The following is a 23,650-nucleotide window of genomic DNA, read 5'->3' as shown; positions in this document are numbered from 1 at the left end:
ATTCGGCCCATTATACCTGTGCCGGCTCTCTGAAAGAGCTTCCAATTATTCCCACTCCTCTGCTCTTTCCCCATAGCCCTGCATATTTTTTCTTTTTAAGCATATATCAAACTCCCTTTTGAAAGTCACTATTGAACCTGCTTCAACCACCCTTTCAGGCTATGCATTCCAGATCATAACAATTCGTTGAGTAAAGAAATTTCTCCTCAGCTCCCTCTGGCTTTTTTGCCAATTATCTCAAATCTGTGTCCTCTGGTTACTGACTCTCCTGCCAGTGGAAACAGTTTCTCCCTATCTACCCTATCAAAACTTCTCATAATTTTGAACACCTCCATTAAATCTCCCCTTAACCTCTCTGCTCCAAGAAGAACAATCATAGAATCTTACAGCACAGAAGGAGGCCATTCGGCCTATCGTGCCTGTGCCGGCTCTTTGAAAGAGGTATCCAATTAGTCCCACACCCCAGATTTTTCCCCATAAGCCTGCAAATTAGTCCTCTTCAAGTACATGTCCAATTGTCTTTTGAAAGTTCCTATGGAATTTGCTTCCACCACCTTTTCGGGTAGTGCATTCCAGATCTTAACAACCCTCTGTGTGAAAAAATTTCTCCTCATTTCCCCTCTAGTTCTTCTGCCAATTATTTTAAATCTATGACCTCTGGTTACTGACCCACTTGCCAGTGGAAGCAGTTTCTTCCTATTTGCTCTATCAAAACCCCTCATTATTTTGAATACTTTTATTAGGCATCCCCTTAACCTTCTCTGCTCTGAGAACAATCCCAGCTTCTCCAATCTCTCCACATAACTGAAGTCCCTCATCCCTGGTATCATCCATGTAAACCTCCTCTGTATCCTCTCCAAGGACTTGACATCCTTCCTAAAAATGTGGTGCCCAGAATTGTACAAAATACTTCAGCTGAGGCCTAACTAGTGATTAGTAAAGGTTTAGCATGACTTCCTTGTTTTTGTATTCAATACCCCTAATTACAAAGCCAAATGTTCCATATGCTTTCTTAATCACCTTACCAACTTGCCCTGCCACCTTCAAAGATTTGTGAATATGTACCCCCAGGTCCCTCTGCTCTTGCAGCCCCCTCAAAATAGTACCATTTAGATTATACCGCCTCTCCATGTTGTTCCTCCCAAAGTGCATCACTTCACACTTATCAGCATTAAACTGCATCTGCCATGTGTCTGTCCATTTCACCCGTCTGTCTGTGTCCTCCTGAAGTCTGCCACTATTCACCACGTTGCCAAGTTTGGTATCATCCGCAAACTTCAAAATTGTACTCCCTAAACCCAAGTCCAGGTCATTTATATATAAAAAGAAAAGCAATTGTCCCAATACCAATCCCCAGGAGACCCCACTGCATACTTCTTTCCAGACAGAACAAACATCTGTTCACCACTACTCTCTGCCTTCTAGCCGTAGCCAATTATGTATCCCAAGTTTCCATCGTCCCTTTAATCCCATGTGCTTCTATTTTCTGACTAAGTGTGTTATGTGGTACTTTCTCAAATGCCCTTTGAAAGTCCATATATACATCTACTGCATTACCTTCATCAACCTGCTCTATACTTCATCAAAGAACTCAATCACATTAGTCAGACATGATTTGCCTTTAACAAATCTGTGCTGGTTGTCCCTTACTAACCCATGCTTCTCCAAGTGAGAATTAATTTTGTCCTTGACAATGGTTTCTAGCAGAGTTCCCATCATTGACATTAGGTTGACTGGCCTGTAGTTACCAGGTTTATCCCTCTCCCCTTTTTTGAACAGAGGTGTGACATTTGCAATCCTCCAGTCCTCTAGCACCACTCCCATATCCAAGGAGGATTGAAAGATTGTGGTCAGAGCTTCTGTTATCTCCACCCTTGCTTCCCTCAGCAACCTAGGATGCATCCCATCCGGACCAGGTGATTTGTTAACTTTTAGTGATGTCAACCTATTTAGCACCTCCTTTCTCTCTATTTTTATCCTATCCAATATCTCTACTCTCTCCTCCTCTACTGTGACATTAACTTCATCCTCTTCTTTTGTGAAGACAGATGGAAAGTACTCATTCAGTACCTCAATCATATCCTCTGCCTCCACAAGAAGATTTCCTTCTTTGTCCATAATTGGTCCCACCATTCCTTTAACTATCCTTTTACTTTTTATATATTTATAAAAGATTTTTGGGTTCCCTTTTATGTTACCTGTTAATCTTTTTCCATACTCTCTCTTTGCCCTTCCTATATCCTTTTTCAATTTCCTCCTGCACTCTCTGTATTCTGCCTGGTTTTCTACTGTATTCTGTACCTGATTTTTTTCATAAACCTCCTTTTTCTGTTTTATTTTAACCTCTATTTCCTTTGTCATCCAGGGAGCTCCAGCTTTGGATGCCCTATCGTTCCTCCTTATGGGAATATGCTTGGTTTGTAAATGACCTATCTCCGCCTTGAAGGCCTGCCATTGCTCATTTACTGTTTACCTGGCCAATCTTTGTTTCCAGTCCACCTGTGCTGGATCCCTTCTCAAATCACTGAAATTGACTCTCTTCCAGTGGGTATTTTCACTGTCGATTTTTCTTTGTCCCTTTCCATAACTACTTTAAACCTAATTATATTATGATCACTATTACCCATTTGTTCTCCCGCTGAAACACACTACACTTGCCCTACTTCATTCCCCAGAACCAGATCCAGCACTGCTTCCTTCCTCGTTGGGCTAGAAACATACTGATTAAGAAAGTTCTCCTGTACACATTTTAAGAATTCTTCACCCTCCTTGCCCTTTACACTTTTTTCCCCAGTCTATATTAAGGTAACTGAAGTCCCCTACTATTAATGCTCTATTATTTTTATATTTCTCTGAAATTTGCCTACAGATTTGCTCCTCTATCTGCTTCTCACTATTTGGGGTCTGTATTAAACACCCAGCAATGTAACAGCTCCTTTCTGTTTCTTAACTCTAACCAAACAGATTCAGTCTTTGAACCGTCTAGTACATCTGTTAATGACATCACAATGTTCTGTTCCAAGTAGAAGTGCATGGAGAGGAGGAAGCCCAAACTCATCACACCAAATATTGCTCTTCTGTAGAACTGTAATATTATCCTTGATTAATACTGCCACCTCCTCACCCCTTTCTTTTTTCCTTCCCTATCCTTCCTGAATACATTGTAGCCAGGAATATTTATTTCCCATTCTTGCCCATGTTTAAGCCAGGTCTCCGTTATAGCCACTATATCATAACCCCATGTGACAACTTGTGCCTGCAGTTCCATCAACCTTATTTGTAACACTGCCCACATTAACAGACATGCATTCAGTCACCATGCTGGTCTGTTTTGCTTTTTTCCTCCACCTAATTCCTGCTCTTTCTACACTATTCTTTATTCTGTTGCTATTTGTCCCTCCTAACTTTTACTATGCACCTAGTCTCTCCTCTCTGCTGCTACATTCTGGATCCCCTCCCCCTGCCAAATTAGTTTAAACCCTCCTCCACAGCACTAGCACAATCCCAGTTTCCATAATTTCTACACATTACTGAAGTTCCTTATCTCTGTTACCATTATAGTAAATCTCCTCTGCACCATCTCCAATGACCAGTTAATCATTTTTGGTAGTATTGGTTGAGGGAAGAATATTGGCCAGGAAATTGCGCGAACTCCCAGTCTTGTTTGAGTGCCATGTGATCATTAACAGGCAGATATGGTTTAATGTCTCATCTGAAGGAAGGCATTTCTGACAATGCAGCACTCCCTCAGTACTTTATTGGTGTGTCAGGGTAGATTATGTTACTAGATCCTGAAGTGGTGCTTGAACCCATAACCTTCTGACTCAGAGAAGAGTGCTACTGACTGAGCCAAACTGACACTTAATCAACACGATCTGACTGTAATTGTTTTCTACAGGACTCAATCCTATTGAATGTGTGGTTTATTACTGTACCACAAGCATAGGAAAACATGTCTAGTAAACAGTATCATACCAAACGTGATATATGTATATCCACTAAATAACTTAAAATATTATTTATCAGTAATGGAGTAAGAAAGGGGGCACGTTTCCAGCTGTTGGCAATTTGTATGACAGTATAACAACCTGAATATTCCATATAATAACGCATTCCATATGGATGGAGGTTAGGTTTCTAACACTCAGGAAAAATAGCAACCAAGGGCAGATCCAATCAATTAGATATGCTGTAGATTTTAAATATTTATGTGGCTCCCCTGCAAGCAACACCCCACAAATCTCCAACATAAGGCTGGGACCTGGAATATCTGGGTCCTAACCTCATTTCTGGCTCATCTGGGACAGTCCTGCTGGAATTACAGCAGGAGCACACTGGAAGGGTTATGGATTTTTGACCCCATTATATTTTCACCTCCTTCAATTTACAAGTAACGTTCGGCCCTTGGATATTTATACTGGATTAATAGGTTCAGAACCCTGTTCCAGAAGGACCTGTGCTGCTCCAATGCTGAATAATACAGTTCACTCAGATCAGATGCAAATGTTGCTTTCCTAACTCATTTGTAAAGGTTATAGTAATTACATTGCTAGAAAATAGCATAGTTTTTCACTACGTACTCATTGATACCACCACACTCTTATGTAAACTGTTGTCTGAGGCAGATGAGGTACAGCACTCCCCTGCAATCATTACCCTAATAGCGTTCCATATACTTTACCCCAAGAACACCAGTGTGATGTTTTGGTTTCCCACAGTGTCTGCCACATACTGTTAATAGTCAATCTGAAAACAATTTGAGCTTCCTGCGGTCATGTTTTAATTTAGGACTATTGACCACCACTTGTACAATGATAGTAGTTTCACATTGATGATGACTAGACTGAGTCAAGTTCTGTTAAATGCAGAATTTATTCAAGCTCAGAGCAGCTCTGTACCATTATCACTCTCTTCTATCTGAAGGTGCAACATTTTCCACCATTGTATTTGCAGAATTAGAGACAGCACATTTAAAGACTTTATCAGATAGAAGTGCCCAGTAATCAATTACAGAAATAGTTGATGCATCTTCCCTTTCTCTGGACACGCTTAGACTGAAACCTGAAGTAATGGTCTCAATTATTAAAATGATATGACATTATTCTTGCTATAAATTAGCCTTTCTACACTCCTTTCGGTGTAAGATTGTCCTAGAAGCTCCTCATTGCGTGCACACATTTCTGAGTTTTTTTCAGTTGTACTGGACATTGATCTCTCTGTTGAATTGCTAATCATTATTGTAGCCACATGTAGGCTGATTATCTAAACTATTCATCCATCTATACCCATATAATAGTGAAATTAAACTCCTTACTTACAGCATGATGAAACAGGCACACTGACTGCCAGAATAATCCAGGCTATGTCAACTTTGCTGAGGCAGATAGTTGCTTTTTGTTGTGGCTTATCTACTTCAGTTACATGGGAAATGTTGCCAGGTGTTTCAGGGCCCCTAGTCCCAGCAGGAACTATTCTGTTCAGGAAGCTCCCTGCTGCTGTTGTGTCAGATTCTGACAAGGTTGAAGAGATCCCAGGTGTAGACATAGTTGGCAGAATGCCATGAGCTAAAGCATCACTTTCCATAGTGCTGAATGTTGTCATGGAGGTTGAAATATAAGATCCAAACACGACGGATAGGTTTTTATCACTAACTTTCAATAAATCCTGAAGTGTATCTATATATGGGGGATATTCACCTGCTGTTATGATAGACAAATCCAAGTTTAGACCTGGCTGTGATTTTAATGACAAGCTATCAAAGGTAGAAGCGACCTGTGAGACAGAACTAATCATCAGACTACTTGGCAAGGCAGGAAGAAGTGGTGTCTGTGAATCCCTTTCTTCTGTAATGTTTGATCCCTCCGCTTGCCAAAGATTCTTAAGGTCATGCAAGTTGTCAGCCTGATTCAGTGTAGCTACATCATTTGAGAATATCAACATAGTGATGTTATGGATATCTGAGGTTCTTGAAACAAGCTCAGATTGATGATTAACAGATGAAGAGACTGTCTCAAAATCTCTGTGGTATATTCTAGTAGAAAATGAAGAATGCAGCATTACATTTCCATGAAGTTGCGCAGGCTCCACTAAGTCATCTTTGTGAAGAGGAGACAGTCTCTCCTTTGAAGGTGATGGCTCTGAATGCAAAGTACTTTGATTATATAAGGAAACTGTGGCCTCCATTGTTCTGTGATAATTACGGGCGACATCCTGTGATGAGGCTGATAGAAGCGGCTGGATGACAGTAGGTGTAGGTTCAATTAAGCTGATATCCATCAGCTTCGTGTTATGGACTATCTGAAGATATTTCAAGATATTCCCATCTGTATCTGAGGTCCTGTGCCAGTTAGTATGGTCTGTCATCTTGGGAGTGGCACTAGGTTTGGGCATCACCATGCTTACAGTAGTTAAGTCTATTAGATGGTTTTGAGACCATGAGTTAGGAGACAATTCTTGTGCAGTGGATATTAGTTCTTCTGTCAGTGCCAGGATCAGTAGAACACCTAAATGTAAATAAGAATAAGATGTTATTTGAAATCAAAGAGCAATGTGTATACATAATATATAACATTATAAAATGTAAACTGTGTTGTTCTCATCATAAAAGATGCCTGTGAATAGATTCTATTAAATCGAAGACAACTCACAGCAGATTGTTGGATACAGTAATTCACAGATATGGGAGACCTGCAGCTATAAGTGCAAAGGAGCAAAGAAGGATGAGTTGCAGACTGTGATACTGGATCTGCAACCCCTTTGCATTGGTCTGGGATTTTCCCGATGGGGAGGGTAAAGAGTGCTTGCACTGAAGAAACCTAATGGCAGCTTCCACTTGCCTCAACACTGGGCAGGTACTCATTTAGATTGGCACCCAGAGTAGGCCTTAGACCTTGAGCCCAGCACCACTCAGATCAGAGGATCTCAGCAGAGCCTAATGAAAACCTATGGCCAGCCAGAAAGTAAATATTTTCTTTCTCTAGGGCCAACATGATAAAGACCAGAACTGAAAGAAGAACTTTGGAATAGATTGACAAAATTCAAGGCTTTTACTGTTAACTGTTCTTTTATTCATTTCCTACATTGTCCACATTAAATTCATATTTTAGCTTATATACATAACTTAGTCCAAGTTTCTTCGACAATAATCTCCTCTGTACTTATTACCTGCCCCAAGCTATGCATCAACAGCAAATGTAATACTAATACTGGAAACACTCTGTTCCATATCATTCACAAACATTGTGTAGAGCAGAGATCCCGGAACAATTTCCTGTGAAGAGCATTTATCACCGCCCTCCATTTTCTGTTGCTAAGCCAATTCTGAAAACATCTACGCCTGGCATTTCATGGGGGATTCTTCCAAACTCATACCATAACTTTGGTGGAAGATCAGTAGAAACCCTGGAGAAATGGCGTATCCAGCTGTTAATGTCATTTCTCCAGGTTTCCGTCAATCTTCGATTGAAGTTGCACTGAGAGATCAGGGAACCCCAATGGAATTTCTACCCTCTAGACAACTTGTCATCAATTTCATTAAATTTAACTCTGTATCCTTTTCCCCTGATCCCTCCTCCTCCCTAGCTGCTTCTTCAGGTTCAATCAAAGGGATCACACTCTGTTTAACCTTAAGCTGAGTTTCAAACCCAACATCCTATCCATCATCAATATTGCTTACTTCTACCTCCAGAACGTCACCCACCTCCGCTCTTACCTCGTCACCGAGTTTGAAACCTTTATCCATGCTTTTGTTACCTCCAGACCTGACTTCTTCAATGCCTGCTCCTGAGCTTCACTCTATTAGTCCAAAATTCTGCCACTCGCATCGTGTCTTAACTCACACTCACCTATCACTTCTGTCTTCACTGAACTCCAATTTCCTCCAACACACTGAATTCAATATCCTCACACTTGTTTATAAATTCCTCCATGGCCTCACCTACCACCACCCCCCCCCCCCCCACCAACCTCTATAACCTCTTTCAGCCATTGCCATTCACTCCTCTGATTTTGAGGACTTGTACACCCCCCCTCCAATCCACCATCAGTGGCAGAAGATCAGCCATCTCAGTCCTACATTCTAGAACTCCCTCCCTAAACACCTTCACCTTGTCACCTTCCTTCTTGCCCTTCGAAACCTCTTCAAAATCCTGGTAATCTCATGTGGAACTTCACCAATGCTTTCTGAAAATCCAAGTAAACTGCATTCACTCCATCATCCTCACCTCTAGCTTAGTTGTACAGTGTATATAAATGACAAGTGTAAAAGGTATAGAGCACAAATCAGGACTATCGATGACAGATAGTCAAAGGAGCAGAAGAAACTTGACATATTTAAAACTTGGCATATATTACAAATTTTTGAAATAAAATCCAAATCTTCAAAGAGTCCCTTATGCATTGTCCAACAGTTATGAACTGAAACAATTGACGCTTAATATATTTGTTGTAGCCAGTGACAGGAAACAGAGAGTAGTGGTGAACGGTTGTTTTTCAGATTGGTGTACCCCAGGGGTCAGTACTAGGACCACTGCTTTTTTGATATATATTAATGACTTGGACTTGGGTGTACAGGGCACAATTTCAAAATTTGAGAATGACACAAAATGTAAGAATTCTGGGAATTCCACCTTTTCCCTGAGGATGTAAAACTTTGGCCATTGACCAAAATCTTAAGATGGAAGGATAGGTGAGAGGTCACCAGTCAAATCAACAACACACACAGTGGAATGTGGGAGAATTACTGCTTCAGACATGCCTCTGTTTTAATGCAAAACCTACAGCAGGAGGTCAACACTCAGCACTAATTCGAGAGGCAGTCGGCCATTGAGAGAGGCAACTGCTCCAGACATAGCGGGGCCATGCCTTGGTTCTGATGCGAAACCAATCGACACCTAGGACGTGGGATAAAAAGGAAGCCTTGTGTGGCAAGTGCTCAACAAATCGGAATTAATTCGTAGAACAATGACCCATCGAGAGGAGCAATTACAACATGATGAGAGACCATCAAAAGCCATCAAGGACTTTGTAAGAACTGTTTATAAACAGACATGAAGTGCCTCATTTAGTGATGAAGACCATTGTAAGAGAGGGGTACATTAGTGGAAGCTCGAAACCCCTCTCTCTCTTGTTCTGCTTCTCTTGCTCACCCGAGCTCTCTATGGAGGAGAGCGGCTTCCAGCAAAACCAACGAACCCTATGTGAGAGAACCGGTCAGCCAGGCCTGCAAGTGCAAAGGATTGGTGAGCCTCGACCATATGTGTGTGTGTGTGTGTGTGTGTGTGTGTGTGTGAGAGAGATAGGTGTCTCCAGGGTCCCCACCAACCTCTTAATTTAGCGGGATAAAGTACTGTAGTGGGTGTGTGTAACTCAATGTACTGTGTAGGACCGTTTTTATCGTTATTTTCTTCGTGTTGACGGTATAATAAAACCAACATTCCAATTCAATTCAAACACCAAGTTTGTGTGTTCTCTGTGCTATTCAGCTACGTGATCCATCACTGGGTGCGTTAGCATAAGTCCCGTTTTCCTGAACCCCCGATCCGTGAGGTATAAGTGTTCCTTGGCAAGACCGGCGACCAGATATCTGCACCGATCAATAGGGTGAGAACAACCCCAAAACACCCTACAAAAACTTGGAACTGTAGCAAACCGTGAGGAGGATAGTAATAGACTTCAAGAGGACATAGACAGGCTTGTGGAATGAGCGCACACATGGCAGATGAAATTTCGCACAGAGAAGTGCGAAGTGATACATTTTGGCAGGAAGAATGAGGAGAGGCAATATAAACTAAATGGTACAATTTTAAAGGGGGTGCAGGAATAGAGAGACCTGGGGGTGTATGTACACAAATCTTTGAAGGTGGAAGGACAAGTTGAGAAGGCTGTTAAAAAAGCATATGGGATCCTGGGCTTTATTAATAGAGGCATAGAGTACAAAAGCAAGGAAGTTATGCTAAACATTTATAAAACACTGGTTAGGCCTCAGCTGGAGTATTGTGACCATTTCTGGGCACCACACTTTAGGAAGGATGTCAAGATCTTAGAGAAGGTGCAGAAGAGATTTTCCAGAATGGTACCAGGGATGAGGGACTTCAGAAGAGAGACTGGAGAAGCTGGGGTTGTTCTCCTTCGAACAGAGAAGGTTAAGGGGAGATTTAATAGTGGTGTTCAAAATCATGAACGCTTTTGAAAGAGTAAATAAGGAGAAGGGTCAGTAACCAGAGGACACAGATTTAAGGTGATTGGCAAAAGAGTTAGAGGCGACATGAGGAAACATTTTTTACGCAGCGAGTAGTTATGATCTGGAATGCACTGCCTGAAAGGGCGGTGGAAGCAGATTCAACGGTAACTTTCAAAAGGGAATTGGATAAATACTTGAAGGGAAAACATTTACAGGGCTATGGGGAAAGAGCAGGGGAATGGGACTAATCGGATAGCTCTTTCAAAGAGCCAGCACAGACACGAATGGCCAAATGGCCTCCTCCTGTGCTGTACCTACTATGATACTATGGTACATGCATAATGCTAAGACCCGAATAATCACAGCACATTCCTGTACAAATTCTTGGCATGTGATTAAGAAATGTCATCATTCTCTGCTGATTACTTACCATTGCATGCATTTCATATCAATATGTCACCATCAGCATGATTTTCTGTCCTCTAACTTTCTCCTGCCACCTTGATGAATATTCCCAATAATTTACAACAGGAGTACTTTAATAGCTGAAATGTCACGAATTAGCTAAGCATGGCTCCCACCTTATCTGAAGGTTAAAACTAGGAGGAAGATCCAATGAACAAGGGAAGCATCAGTACACTAATCTTGTTTTATCAATAGAAATAGCTTGGTTCATTTGCCTCTGTATCAGAAGATGTGGACTCAAGCCCCACTCCAGGATTTGAACCCAAAATCTACATTGGCACTTCAGTGTAAGAGAGAGCTGCTGGAGGTACCACCTATTAGATACAACGTGAACTTGAGGTCCCATTTAACTTTTTTACAGGTAGATGTGAAAAGTCTCATGGCACTATTTGAAGAGCAGAGGATTTCTCCCAGTATCTTGGCCAATATTTATGTCACAAGCAGCACCACCAAAAGCATCTTTTATCGCATTGGTGTTTGTGGGACCTTGCGGTGAACAATTTGGTTACTACACTTGCCTATGTAATAATAGTGACTACGCTTCACAAAGTAATTAATTGGTGGTGATGCATTTTAGGACATCCAGGGCACATGAAGTGTACTATATAAATGTAAGTTCTTTCTTTCTAATCTTGAGACAGTGGTATAGTGACAATTTTAGAAGTGGGTACATTGTACATCATGCATGAAAATTATTTTCTACAGGAGCCTGGGGGCATGACCCTCAGAAAATTCCAATTTTTAAAACTTTGGTGCATTTTCCAGTATTTTGGAGGATACTTTTTCCTATCTAGACATAAAGGAACTTAAAATCCATGGGGGCAGGGACAGGGGGCAGGGGCAGGCAGCAGGGGCAGGGGGCACAGTCCAGTGTAAGTACCAGGATATGCCCACCTGGGACTTCCACTGCTGGCCCTGCAGGAGGTGATCCCTTTATTTGCATGGCAATGGTGAGTGCCCACACCACAAGGAATGCATCTTAAGGGATCACCTCCTGCAGGACCAGCAGTGGAAGTCCCAGGTGGGCATATCCTGGTACTTACACTGGACTAGCCCACAGCAAGTCACCAGGAGCCAGTAGTTCAAGTCATGCTACCAGCAGTCAGTTCATTGTTAGTCATCAGAAGCCAGCCACCAGCAGCCAGCGGTCTTCCACCAGAATATAGCTGGAGGCCATGGGGGCGGGGGTAAGAGAGAAAGATAAAGAGCTGGAGACCTGGGGGATAGTTCAAGATCATAATCTATGGAAGAAATTGAAGAATAAAATTAAAACTGCTTACTGGGGATGCAGAAACCAACCAGGTGTATTAAAGACTGTTGTGGTGCGCAGAACCACCACCAGCCATCCAGCTGGCATTCACCCCCCCAAATCTACACTGGCATTCTCCACCCCCCTAACCTGCACTGGCATACTCTCCCCCCAATCTACACTGGCATTCTCTCCCCCCCCAATCTACACTGGCATTCTCTCCGCCCCCCAATCTACACTGGCATTGTCCTCCCCCCTCCCTCCGATCTACACTGGCATTCTCTCCCCCCCGCCCCCCAATCTACACTGACATTGTCTCCCCACCTCCCCCAATCCAAACTGGCATTCTCTCCCCCCCCCCCAATCTACACTGGCATTGTCCCCCCTCCCTCCAATCTACACAGGCATTCTCCCCCCTCCCTTCAATCTACACAGGCATTGTCCCCCCTCCCTCCAATCTACACAGGCATTGTCCCCCCTCCCTCCAATCTACACTGGCATTTTCCCCCCTCCCTCCAATCTACACAGGCATTGTCCCCCCTCCCTCCAATCTACACAGGCATTCTCCCCCCTCCCTCCAATCTACACAGGCATTGTCCCCCCTCCCTCCAATCTACATTGGCATTGTCCCCCCTCCCTCCAATCTACACAGGCATTGTCCCCCCTCCCTCCAATCTACACAGGCATTCTCCCCCCTCCCTCCAATCTACACTGGCATTCTCCCCCACCCCCCAACCTACACTGGCATTGTCCCCCCTCCCCAATCTATGCTGGCATTCTCTCCCCCTCCACAATCTGCACTGGCATTTTCTCCCCTCCCTCCAATCTACACTGGCATTCTCTCCTCCCCCCCCCCCATCTACACTGGCATTGATCCCACCCTCCCCAATCTATGCTGGCATTCTCTCCCCCTCCACAATCTGCACTGGCATTGTCTCCCCCTCCCTCCAATCTACACTGGCATTCTCTCCCCCCCATCTACACTGGCATTGTCCCCCCCTCCCCAATCTATGCTGGCATTCTCTCCCCCTCCACAATCTGCACTGGCATTCTATTCCCACTGCAGTTATGTTCTGCTGCCTGCTGATCTCCCTGGCATACCTTCTTATGAATTACCTCAAAGATAAAATGCTGATTTTGAGGCACTTTAAAAGTAAACTTACCATCGGGATAAAACAAAAATTAGGCCTCAAAAATCTTTCTAAAAATTATTAATTAAAATATTAAATACAGAAAAATGACTAATACAAATAAATAACATGGTACGAAAAACATACCGTAAACATTGCAAAAAAAATCGATGGCATTTTAAGCGCTCCTTCGCTCAGAAGAAATGAAGCACAACTCCAAAATGTCTATCAATTCTTATCCTCCATTATTCAACACTGGCTAATTGCTTACTGGAGCTGACATACCCATGGTTCCAGCCCATTGGGACTGAGAATGTGATCAGATGTCCTTTAATGAGCCTTGTACATGGTCTGCACAGGACATTTTGGGGCCAATAATGTGAATTGTAATTACTGTAAATATACTGTTTTCACTATCTACTGTTGATTTGCTTGTTTAATATTCAATAAATGTGTCTAGTGGTTTATACCCTGAGCCATGGTCTGATAAAGTGTATAGTCACTCACCTATTGCAGATGAGGATATCACATGGTGGAATTTGATATATTCCAGTAAGCCGAAATACAGTCACAAGGGTTCTTTATCAACCCTCTGGATCTCACCACATTTACCTTAATACTGAATAGGTAAAGGCACACTCTCATTAAAAAGGCATGGAAGGCTCACTTACAGGAGTGGCTGGTGATACTGAGTCAAAGGATACTATCTACCGTAAAAACCCATCAATATAACACCCACGTCAGCCTGCAAATACGCCTCTAGGTAAAAGCACAAGCTGGTCATATGTCTCTAACTGTTTCTGTCAGTGCCTCTTGGTATAATTTTAGTAAATTTTCACTCTACCTTTTGCATGGCTGTAATATTCTTATTATTGTGTGGTGCCCAAAAGTACCCCAATTATCTCTTATGCAAATCGAATATCACATCCTTCCTTTTATATTCAATGGGGTAAAAATTCAATAAGGTCCATTTTCGTTTTGTTCTTTAGAAAAATTCAATATTTTTTGTTCATTCTTGGGATTTGTGGGCATCGTTGGCAGGGCCAGCAGTTATTGCCCATCCATAGTTGCCCTTGAGATGGTGGTGGTGAGTCTTCTTCTTGAACTGGTGCTTACCATGTGGTGAAAGTGCTCCCACAATGCTCTTAGATAAGGAGTTCCAGGATTTTAACCCAGTGACGATGAAAGAACCGCGATACATATCCAAGTCAGGATGGTTTGTGACTAGGAGGGAAACTTGGAGGCGATGGTGTTCCCATACACCTGCTGCCCTAAGTGGTGGAGGACACAGGTTTGGGAGATGCTGATAATGAAGCCTTGGCTACTTGCTGAAGTACATCCTGTAGACAGTACGCACTGCAGTTATAGTGCGCCGGTGGTGGAGGGAGTGGATGATTAGGCTAATGGATGGGGTGCCGATCAAGCAGATTGCTTTGTCCTGGATGGTGTCGAGCTTCTTGGGTGTTGTTGCAGTTGCACCCATCCAGCTAAATGGAGGGTATTGCATCACACTCATTACTTGTGCCTTGTAGGCAGTAGAGAGGCTTTGGGGAGTCAGGAGATGAGCCACTCGCTGCAGAATACTCAGCCTCTGACCCACTCTAGTATGTGGCTGGTCCAGTTGAGTTTCTGGTCAATGGTAACTCCCAGGATGTTGACGGTGGGAGACTCAGCGATAGTAATGCCATTGAATGTCATGGGGAGGTGGTTAGACTCTCTCTTATTGGACATGGTCATTGCCTGACACTTGTATGGTGCGAATGTTACTTGCACTTATCAGCCCAAGCATGGATGTTGTGCAGGTCTTGCTGCATAGGCATGGACTGGTTTATTATCTGAGGAATTACAAATGCAGCTGAACACTTTGCAATCATCAGTGACAGCCCTACTTCTGACCTTATGATAGAGGGTTATTGATGAAGCAGCTGAAGATAGTTGGGCCTAGGATGCTAACCTGAGGAACTCCTGCAGTGATGTCCTGAGGCAGAGATGATTGGCCTCCAACAACCACAACCAACTTCCTTTGTGCCAAGAATGATTCCAGCCACTGGACAGTTTTCCCCCTAATCCCCATTGACTTCAATTTTACTAGGGCTCCTTGGTGCCGCACATGAATGCTGCCTTGATGTCCAGGGCTGTCACTCTCACCTCACCTCTGGAAATCAGATTTTGTGTCCATGTTTGGATCAAGACTGTAATGAAGTGAGAAGCCAAGTGATCCTGGCAGAACCCAAGCTGAGCATTGGTGAGCAGGTTATTTGTATTATTTTGTTCTGTCAGTGCAGCATGTAATAGTGAAACAATTCTTTTCAGTTCAAATTAGTTTGAATTTATATAGGACAACAGAAAACCCCATAGGATACATTTACCAATTTGAGTGGGGAGCTGTGCTCTAAGGAAGTGCAGGTCAGAGAATTGGCACTACAGTGTTTTCGCTATATCACTGACCTACATTTGCTTGGAGCATGGCACACTGATGGGTACACGGGATCAGTGAATTTGCCCTATAAAGTTCTAGGAGCTGATGGTTATAGATTGACACAGTAGATAGGTCTTGTGAGGCCCCATCAGCAGTATGGGGCCTTGCATGTTGCCAGCAAATATGAAAAAATAGTGCACTAATTGCCTGCAACTTTTCGCACATTGAAATCAATGGACAGATTTTCCAATATCTGTTGGCTGCTTGCAAAAGGCAGGCAAGGTATCTGTGATTTTCCAATATGCGCTGGTTGTGTGTGAGATCCTGCTTGTGGTGCAAAGCCTTGCAAAATTTACCCGAGTGAATTTATTCTGAGGCCCCTCCACAATACTGACTCCACATATGTACGATTTAGCTTGGTGATCTAGAGGAAAATTTGTCGCAGTCTATAAGATCTGCTGAGGGAGGCGTGACCTAGTGATTTTTTTTAAGGGTGTGAACAAGCACAGACGAAATGATCTCCTCTCCCCAGTAAATCTCAGTAAACTTGTTACAGGTAAGTGCATGCTCATGTTGATCATGGTGCTACTTTGGCGTTGTAAGGCAAAAATAGTTGTGGCGCTCTTGCACGTTGTAGTTTGGCTAACTTAGTCTCCTCCAATAAAACAATTTCAAGGCACCATCATATATAAAAATGCTCTTTAGAAAATCTCCTCACTGTCAGATTTATAGTCCTTTCTAATACTCAGTGCCAGAACCTGAGAAATCGATATGGTTTGAATATCTTGTTAAAGCAATAAAATACCAGGAACTGTCATTTGGGACTACTGAATATGCAAAAGCTGAATATGCTTGGGCATACAGCCACTGTGACTCAGGAACACAGGAATATAGGAACAGGATTAGGCCATTCAGCCCTTTGAGACTGTTATGCCAATCAATTAGATTATGGCTGATCTGTACCTTAACTCCATCTACCCGCCTTGGTTCCATAACTCTTACTACCTTTGCCTAACAAAAATCTATCAATTTCAGTTTTGAAATGTTCAATTGACCCCCAGCCTCAACAGCTTTTTGGGGAGATAGTTCCAGATTTCCATTATCCTTTGTGTGAAGAAGTGTTTCCTGACATCCTGAACGGCCTAGCTCTAATTTCAAGGTGATGCCCCCTTGTTCTGGACTCTCCCATAAGAGGAATTAGTTTATCTCTGTCTTTATCAAATCCTTTACTCACCTTAAACACCTCAATTAGATCACCCCTTAATCTTCTATACTCAAGGGAATACAAGCCTAGTCTATGCAACCTGACCTTATGATTTAACCCTTTTAGCCCAGGTATGATTCTGGTGAATCTGCACTCCCTCCAAGGCCAATATATCCTTCCTGAGGTATGGTGCCCAGAACTGAATGCTAAAGGGATCAAGGGATATGGGGAAAAAGCGGGAACAGGGTACTGAGTTAGACGATCAGCCATGATCATTTTGAATGGCGGAGCAGCCCCAAAGGGCCGAATGGCCTACTCTTGCTCCTATTTTCGATGCAACTGAATGCAGTACTCCAGATGTAGCCTACCCAGGGCTTTAAATAACTCGCATAACTTTTGTAGTCCCCTGGCCTTTTAGTGATTTCTGTACATGGACCCCTAAATCTCACTGCTCTTCCGTAGTTCCTAGCTTTTCAGCATTTAAAAAATACTCTAATCTATCTTTCTTGGGTCCAAAGTGGATGACCTCATACTTCCCACATTTCAATTTCATCTGCCACAGTTCTGCCCACTCACTTAATCTATCATTATCCCACTGAGATTTTCTGCTCCGATCAACACTATTTACTGTGCCACTTAAATTAGTGACGTCATCAAACTTAGATATACGCTCTCCAATCCTTCATCTGAGTCATTAATAAATACAGTAAAAAGCTGAGGCAGTAATGCAGGACCCTGGGAGGCACCACTAGTCACATCCTGCCAATTGGAGTATATACTCATTATCACTACCCTCTGTCTCCTACCTCCGAACCAATTCCCTACCCATGTCAATAGGTTGCCTCCAATTGCAGGCGCTCTCATAGACAGACGGCACCCTGTAACTTGAATGACCCTACACCCCCTGTAACTTGGATAGTCCTACACCCCCTGTAACTTGGATAGTCCTACACACCCTGTAACGTGGATAGCCCTACACCCCCTGTAACTTGGATAGCCCTACACCCCCTGTAACTTGGATAGCTCTACACCCCCTGTAACGTGGATAGCTCTACACCCCCTGTAACGTGGATAGCCCTACACCCCCTGTAACTTGGATAGCTCTACACCCCCTGTAACGTGGATAGCCCTACACCCCCTGTAACTTGAATAGCTCTACACCCCCTGTAACGTGGATAGCCCTACACCCCCTGTAACTTGAATAGCTCTACACCCCCTGTAACTTGGATAGTCCGACACCCCCTGTAACTTGGATAGCCCTACACCCCCTGTAACTTGGATAGCCCTACACCCCCTGTAACTTGGATAGCCCTAGACCCCCTGTAACTTGGATAGCCCTACACCCCCTGTAACTTGGATAGCCCTACACCCCCTGTAACTTGGATAGCCCTACACCCCCTGTAACTTGGATAGCCCTACACCCCCTGTAACTTGGATAGCCCGACACCCCCTGTAACTTGGATAGCCCTACACCCCCTGTAACTTGGATAGCCCTACACCCCCTGTAACTTGGATAGCCCTACACCCCCTGTAACTTGGATAGCCCTACACCCCCTGTAACTTGGATAGCCCTACACCCCATGTAACTTGGATAGCCCTACACCCCCTGTAACTTGGATAGCCCTACACCCCGTGTAACTTGGATAGCTCTACACCCCCTGTAACTTGGATAGCCCTACACCCCCTGTAACTTGGATAGCCCTACACCCCCTGTAACTTGGATAGCCCTGCACCCCCTGTAACTTGGACAGCCCTACACCCCCTGTAACTTGGATAGCTCTACACCCCCTGTAACTTGGATAGCTCTACACCCCCTGTAACGTGGATAGCTCCACACCCCCTGTAACTTGGATAGCTCTACACCCCCTGTAACTTGGATAGCTCTACACCCCCTGTAACTTGGATAGCCCTACACCCCCTGTAACTTGGATAGCTCTACACCCCCTGTAACTTGGATAGCTCTACACCCCCTGTAACTTGGATAGCTCTACACCCCCTGTAACGTGGATAGCCCTACACCCCCTGTAACTTGGATAGCTCTACACCCCCTGTAACGTGGATAGCCCTACACCCCCTGTAACCTGAAAGCTCTACACCCCCTGTAACGTGGATAGCTCTACACCCCCTGTAACGTGGATAGCTCTACACCCCCTGTAACGTGGATAGCCCTACACCCCCTGTAACGTGGATAGCCCTACACCCCCTGTAACGTGGATAGCCCTACACCCCCTGTAACTTGGATAGCTCTACACCCCCTGTAACTTGGATAGCTCTACACCCCCTGTAACTTGGATAGTCCTACACCCCTTGTAACTTGGATAGCCCTACACCCCCTGTAACTTGGATAGCTCGACACCCCCTGTAACTTGGATAGTCCTACACCCCCTGTAACTTGGATAGCCCTACACCCCCTGTAACTTGGATAGTCAGACACCCCCTGTAACTTGGATAGCCCTACACCCCCTGTAACTTGGATAGTCCTACACCCCCTGTAACTTGGATAGTCCAACACCCACTGTAACTTGGATAGTCCTACACCCCCTGTAACTTGGATAGCTCTACACCCCCTGTAACTTGGATAGTCCTGCACCCCCTGTAACTTGGATAGCTCCACACCCCCTGTAACGTGGATAGTCCTACACCCCCTGTAACTTGGATAGCTCTACACCCCCTGTAACTTGGATAGCCCTACACCCCCTGTAACTTGGATAGCTCTACACCCCCTGTAACTTGGATAGACCTACACCCCCTGTAACTTGGATAGCTCTACACCCCCTGTAACTTGGATAGCTCTACACCCCCTGTAACTTGGATAGCCCTACACCCCCTGTAACTTGGATAGTCCTACACCCCCTGTAACTTGGATAGCCCTACACCCCCTGTAACCTGGATAGCTCTACACCCCCTGTAACTTGGATAGCCCTACACCCCCTGTAACTTGGATAGTCCTACACCCCCTGTAACTTGGATAGCTCTACACCCCCTGTAACCTGGATAGTCCTACACCCCCTGTAACTTGGATAGCTCCACACCCCCTGTAACTTGGATAGCCCTACACCCCCTGTAACTTGGATAGCCCTACACCCCCTGTAACCTGGATAGTCCTACACCCCCTGTAACTTGGATAGCCCTACACCCCCTGTAACCTGGATAGTCCTGCACCCCCTGTAACTTGGATAGTCCTGCACCCCCTGTAACTTGGATAGCTCTATACCCCCTGTAACGTGGATAGCCCTACACCCCCTGTAACTTGGATAGCCCTACACCCCCTGTAACTTGGATAGCCCTACACCCCCTGTAACTTGGATAGCCCTACACCCCCTGTAACTTGGATAGCTCTACACCCCCTGTAACTTGGATAGTCCTACACCCCCTGTAACTTGGATAGTCCGACACCCCCTGTAACTTGGATAGCTCTACACCCCCTGTAACTTGGATAGCCCTACACCCCCTGTAACCTGGATAGTCCTACACCCCCTGTAACTTGGATAGCTCTACACCCCCTGTAACCTGGATAGTCCTACACCCCCTGTAACTTGGATAGCTCCACACCCCCTGTAACTTGGATAGCCCTACACCCCCTGTAACTTGGATAGCCCTACACCCCCTGTAACTTGGATAGCCCTACACCCCCTGTAACCTGGATAGTCCTACACCCCCTGTAACTTGGATAGTCCTGCACCCCCTGTAACTTGGATAGCTCTATACCCCCTGTAACGTGGATAGCCCTACACCCCCTGTAACTTGGATAGCCCTACACCCCCTGTAACTTGGATAGCCCAACACCCCCTGTAACTTGGATAGCCCTACACCCCCTGTAACTTGGATAGCCCTACACCCCCTGTAACTTGGATAGCTCTACACCCCCTGTAACGTGGATAGCCCTACATCCCCTGTAACTTGGATAGCCCGACACCCCCTGTAACTTGGATAGCTCTACACCCCCTGTAACTTGGATAGCTCTACACCCCCTGTAACTTGGATAGCTCTGCACCCCCTGTAACTTGGATAGTCCTACACCCCCTGTAACTTGGATAGCCCTACACCCCCTGTAACTTGGATAGCTCTACACCCCCTGTAACCTGGATAGCCCTACACCCCCTGTAACGTGGATAGCTCTACACCCCCTGTAACCTGGATAGCCCTACACCCCCTGTAACGTGGATAGCTCTACACCCCCTGTAACTTGGATAGCTCTACACCCCCTGTAACTTGGATAGCTCTGCACCCCCTGTAACTTGGATAGCTCTACACCCCCTGTAACCTGGATAGCCCTACACCCCCTGTAACGTGGATAGCTCTACACCCCCTGTAACCTGGATAGCCCTACACCCCCTGTAACGTGGATAGCTCTACACCCCCTGTAACTTGGATAGCTCTACACCCCCTGTAACTTGGATAGCTCTACACCCCCTGTAACTTGGATAGCCCTACACCCCCTGTAACGTGGATAGTCCTACACCCCCTGTAACTTGGATAGTCCTACACCCACTGTAACGTGGATAGCCCTACACCCCCTGTAACTTGGATAGCTCTACACCCCCTGTAACCTGGATAGCCCTACACCCCCTGTAACGTGGATAGCTCTACACCCCCTGTAACCTGGATAGCCCTACACCCCCTGTAACGTGGATAGCTCTACACCCCCTGTAACTTGGATAGCTCTACACCCCCTGTAACTTGGATAGCTCTACACCCCCTGTAACTTGGATAGCCCTACACCCCCTGTAACGTGGATAGTCCTACACCCCCTGTAACTTGGATAGTCCTACACCCCCTGTAACGTGGATAGTCCTACACCCCCTGTAACTTGGATAGCCCTACACCCCCTGTAACGTGGATAGTCCTACACCCCCTGTAACTTGGATAGCCCTACACCCCCTGTAACTTGGATAGCCCTACACCCCCTGTAACTTGGATAGCCCTACACCCCCTGTAACTTGGATAGCTCTACTCCCCCTGTAACTTGGATAGTCCTACACCCCCTGTAACTTGGATAGCTCGACACCCCCTGTAACTTGGATAGCCCTACACCCCCTGTAACTTGGATAGCCCTACACCACCTGTAACGTGGATAGTCCTACACCCCCTGTAACTTGGATAGCCCTACACCCCCTGTAACTTCGATAGCCCTACACCCCCTGTAACGTGGATAGTCCTGCACCCCCTGTAAATTGGATAGCCCTACTCCCCCTGTAACGTGGATAGTCCTACACCCCCTGTAACTTGGATAGCTCTACACCCCCTGTAACTTGGATAGCCCTCCACCCCCTGTAACTTGGATAGCCCTACACCCCCTGTAACGTGGATAGTCCTACACCCCCTGTAACTTGGATAGCCCTACACCCCCTGTAACTTGGATAGTCCTACACCCCCTGTAACTTGGATAGCTCGACACCCCCTGTAACTTGGATAGCCCTACACCCCCTGTAACTTGGATAGCTCTACACCCCCTGTAACTTGGATAGCCCTACACCCCCTGTAACTTGGATAGCTCTACACCCCCTGTAACTTGGATAGTCCTACACCCCCTGTAACGTGGATAGTCCTACACCCCCTGTAACGTGGATAGTCCTACGCCCCCTGTAACTTGGATAGCTCTACACCCCCTGTAACTTGGATAGCCCTACACCCCCTGTAACGTGGATAGCCCTACACCCCCTGTAACTTGGATAGCCCTACACCCCCTGTAACGTGGATAGTCCTACACCCGCTGTAACTTGGATAGCTCTACACCCCCTGTAACTTGGATAGCCCTACACCCCCTGTAACGTGGATAGTCCTACACCCCCTGTAACGTGGATAGTCCTACACCCCCTGTAACTTGGATAGCCCTACACCCCCTGTAACTTGGATAGCCCTACACCCCCTGTAACTTGGACAGCTCTACACCCCCTGTAACTTGGATAGCTCCACACCCCCTGTAACTTGGATAGCCCTACACCCCCTGTAACTTGGATAGCTCTACACCCCCTGTAACTTGGATAGTCCTACACCCCCTGTAACGTGGATAGTCCTACACCCCCTGTAACGTGGATAGTCCTACGCCCCCTGTAACGTGGATAGCCCGACACCCCCTGTAACTTGGATAGCCCTACACCCCCTGTAACGTGGATAGTCCTACACCCCCTGTAACTTGGATAGCTCTACACCCCCTGTAACTTGGATAGCCGTACACCCCCTGTAACGTGGATAGTCCTACACCCCCTGTAACTTGGATAGCTCTACACCCCCTGTAACTTGGATCGCTCTACACCCCCTGTAACTTGGATAGCCCTACACCCCCTGTAACTTGGATAGCTCTACACCCCCTGTAACTTGGATAGCTCTACACCCCCTGTAACTTGGATAGCCCTACACCCCCTGTAACTTGGATAGTCCTACACCCCCTGTAACTTGGATAGCTCTACACCCCCTGTAACTTGGATAGCTCTACACCCCCTGTAACTTGGATAGCTCTACACCCCCTGTAACTTGGATAGCCCTACACCCCCTGTAACTTGGATAGCTCTACACCCCCTGTAACTTGGATAGCTCTACAGCCCCTGTAACTTGGATAGCCCTACACCCCCTGTAACTTGGATAGTCCTACACCCCCTGTAACTTGGATAGCTCTACACCCCCTGTAACTTGGATAGTCCTACACCCCCTGTAACCTGGATAGTCCTACACCCCCTGTAACCTGGATAGTCCTGCACCCCCTGTAACCTGGATAGTCCTACACCCCCTGTAACCTGGATAGCCCTACGCCCCCTGTAACTTGGATAGCTCTACACCCCCTGTAACTTGGATAGTCCTACACCCCCTGTAACCTGGATCGCCCTACACCCCCTGTAACCTGGATAGCCCTACACCCCCTGTAACTTGGATAGCCCTACACCCCCTGTAACTTGGATAGCTCTACACCCCCTGTAACTTGGATAGCCCTACACCCCCTGTAACTTGGATAGCCCGACACCCCCTGTAACCTGAAAGCCCTACACCCCCTGTAACTTGGATAGCT

The 23,650-nt window shown here is 45.5% G+C and overlaps 1 protein-coding gene across 5 annotated transcripts in view; it reads right to left on the bottom strand.

The window, feature by feature from the left end:
• tmem108 (transmembrane protein 108) overlaps positions 1–23,650 on the bottom strand; it is a 165,228-nt gene that overhangs the window by 30,348 nt on the left and 111,230 nt on the right. For all 5 annotated transcript variants that reach the window (XM_067997558.1, XM_067997565.1, XM_067997571.1 and 2 more), the window contains one exon: positions 5,319–6,503. In XM_067997558.1, coding sequence (XP_067853659.1) covers positions 5,319–6,503 — 1,185 coding nt within the window. The remainder of the gene's footprint in view (positions 1–5,318; positions 6,504–23,650) is intronic.

Source organism: Heptranchias perlo, chromosome 2, assembly GCF_035084215.1.
Source record: "Heptranchias perlo isolate sHepPer1 chromosome 2, sHepPer1.hap1, whole genome shotgun sequence".
In the NCBI taxonomy this organism is placed as follows: domain Eukaryota; kingdom Metazoa; phylum Chordata; class Chondrichthyes; order Hexanchiformes; family Hexanchidae; genus Heptranchias; species Heptranchias perlo.
The sequence above is the reverse complement of the archived record's forward strand: the minus strand, read 5'-3'. Positions and strand labels throughout refer to the sequence as shown.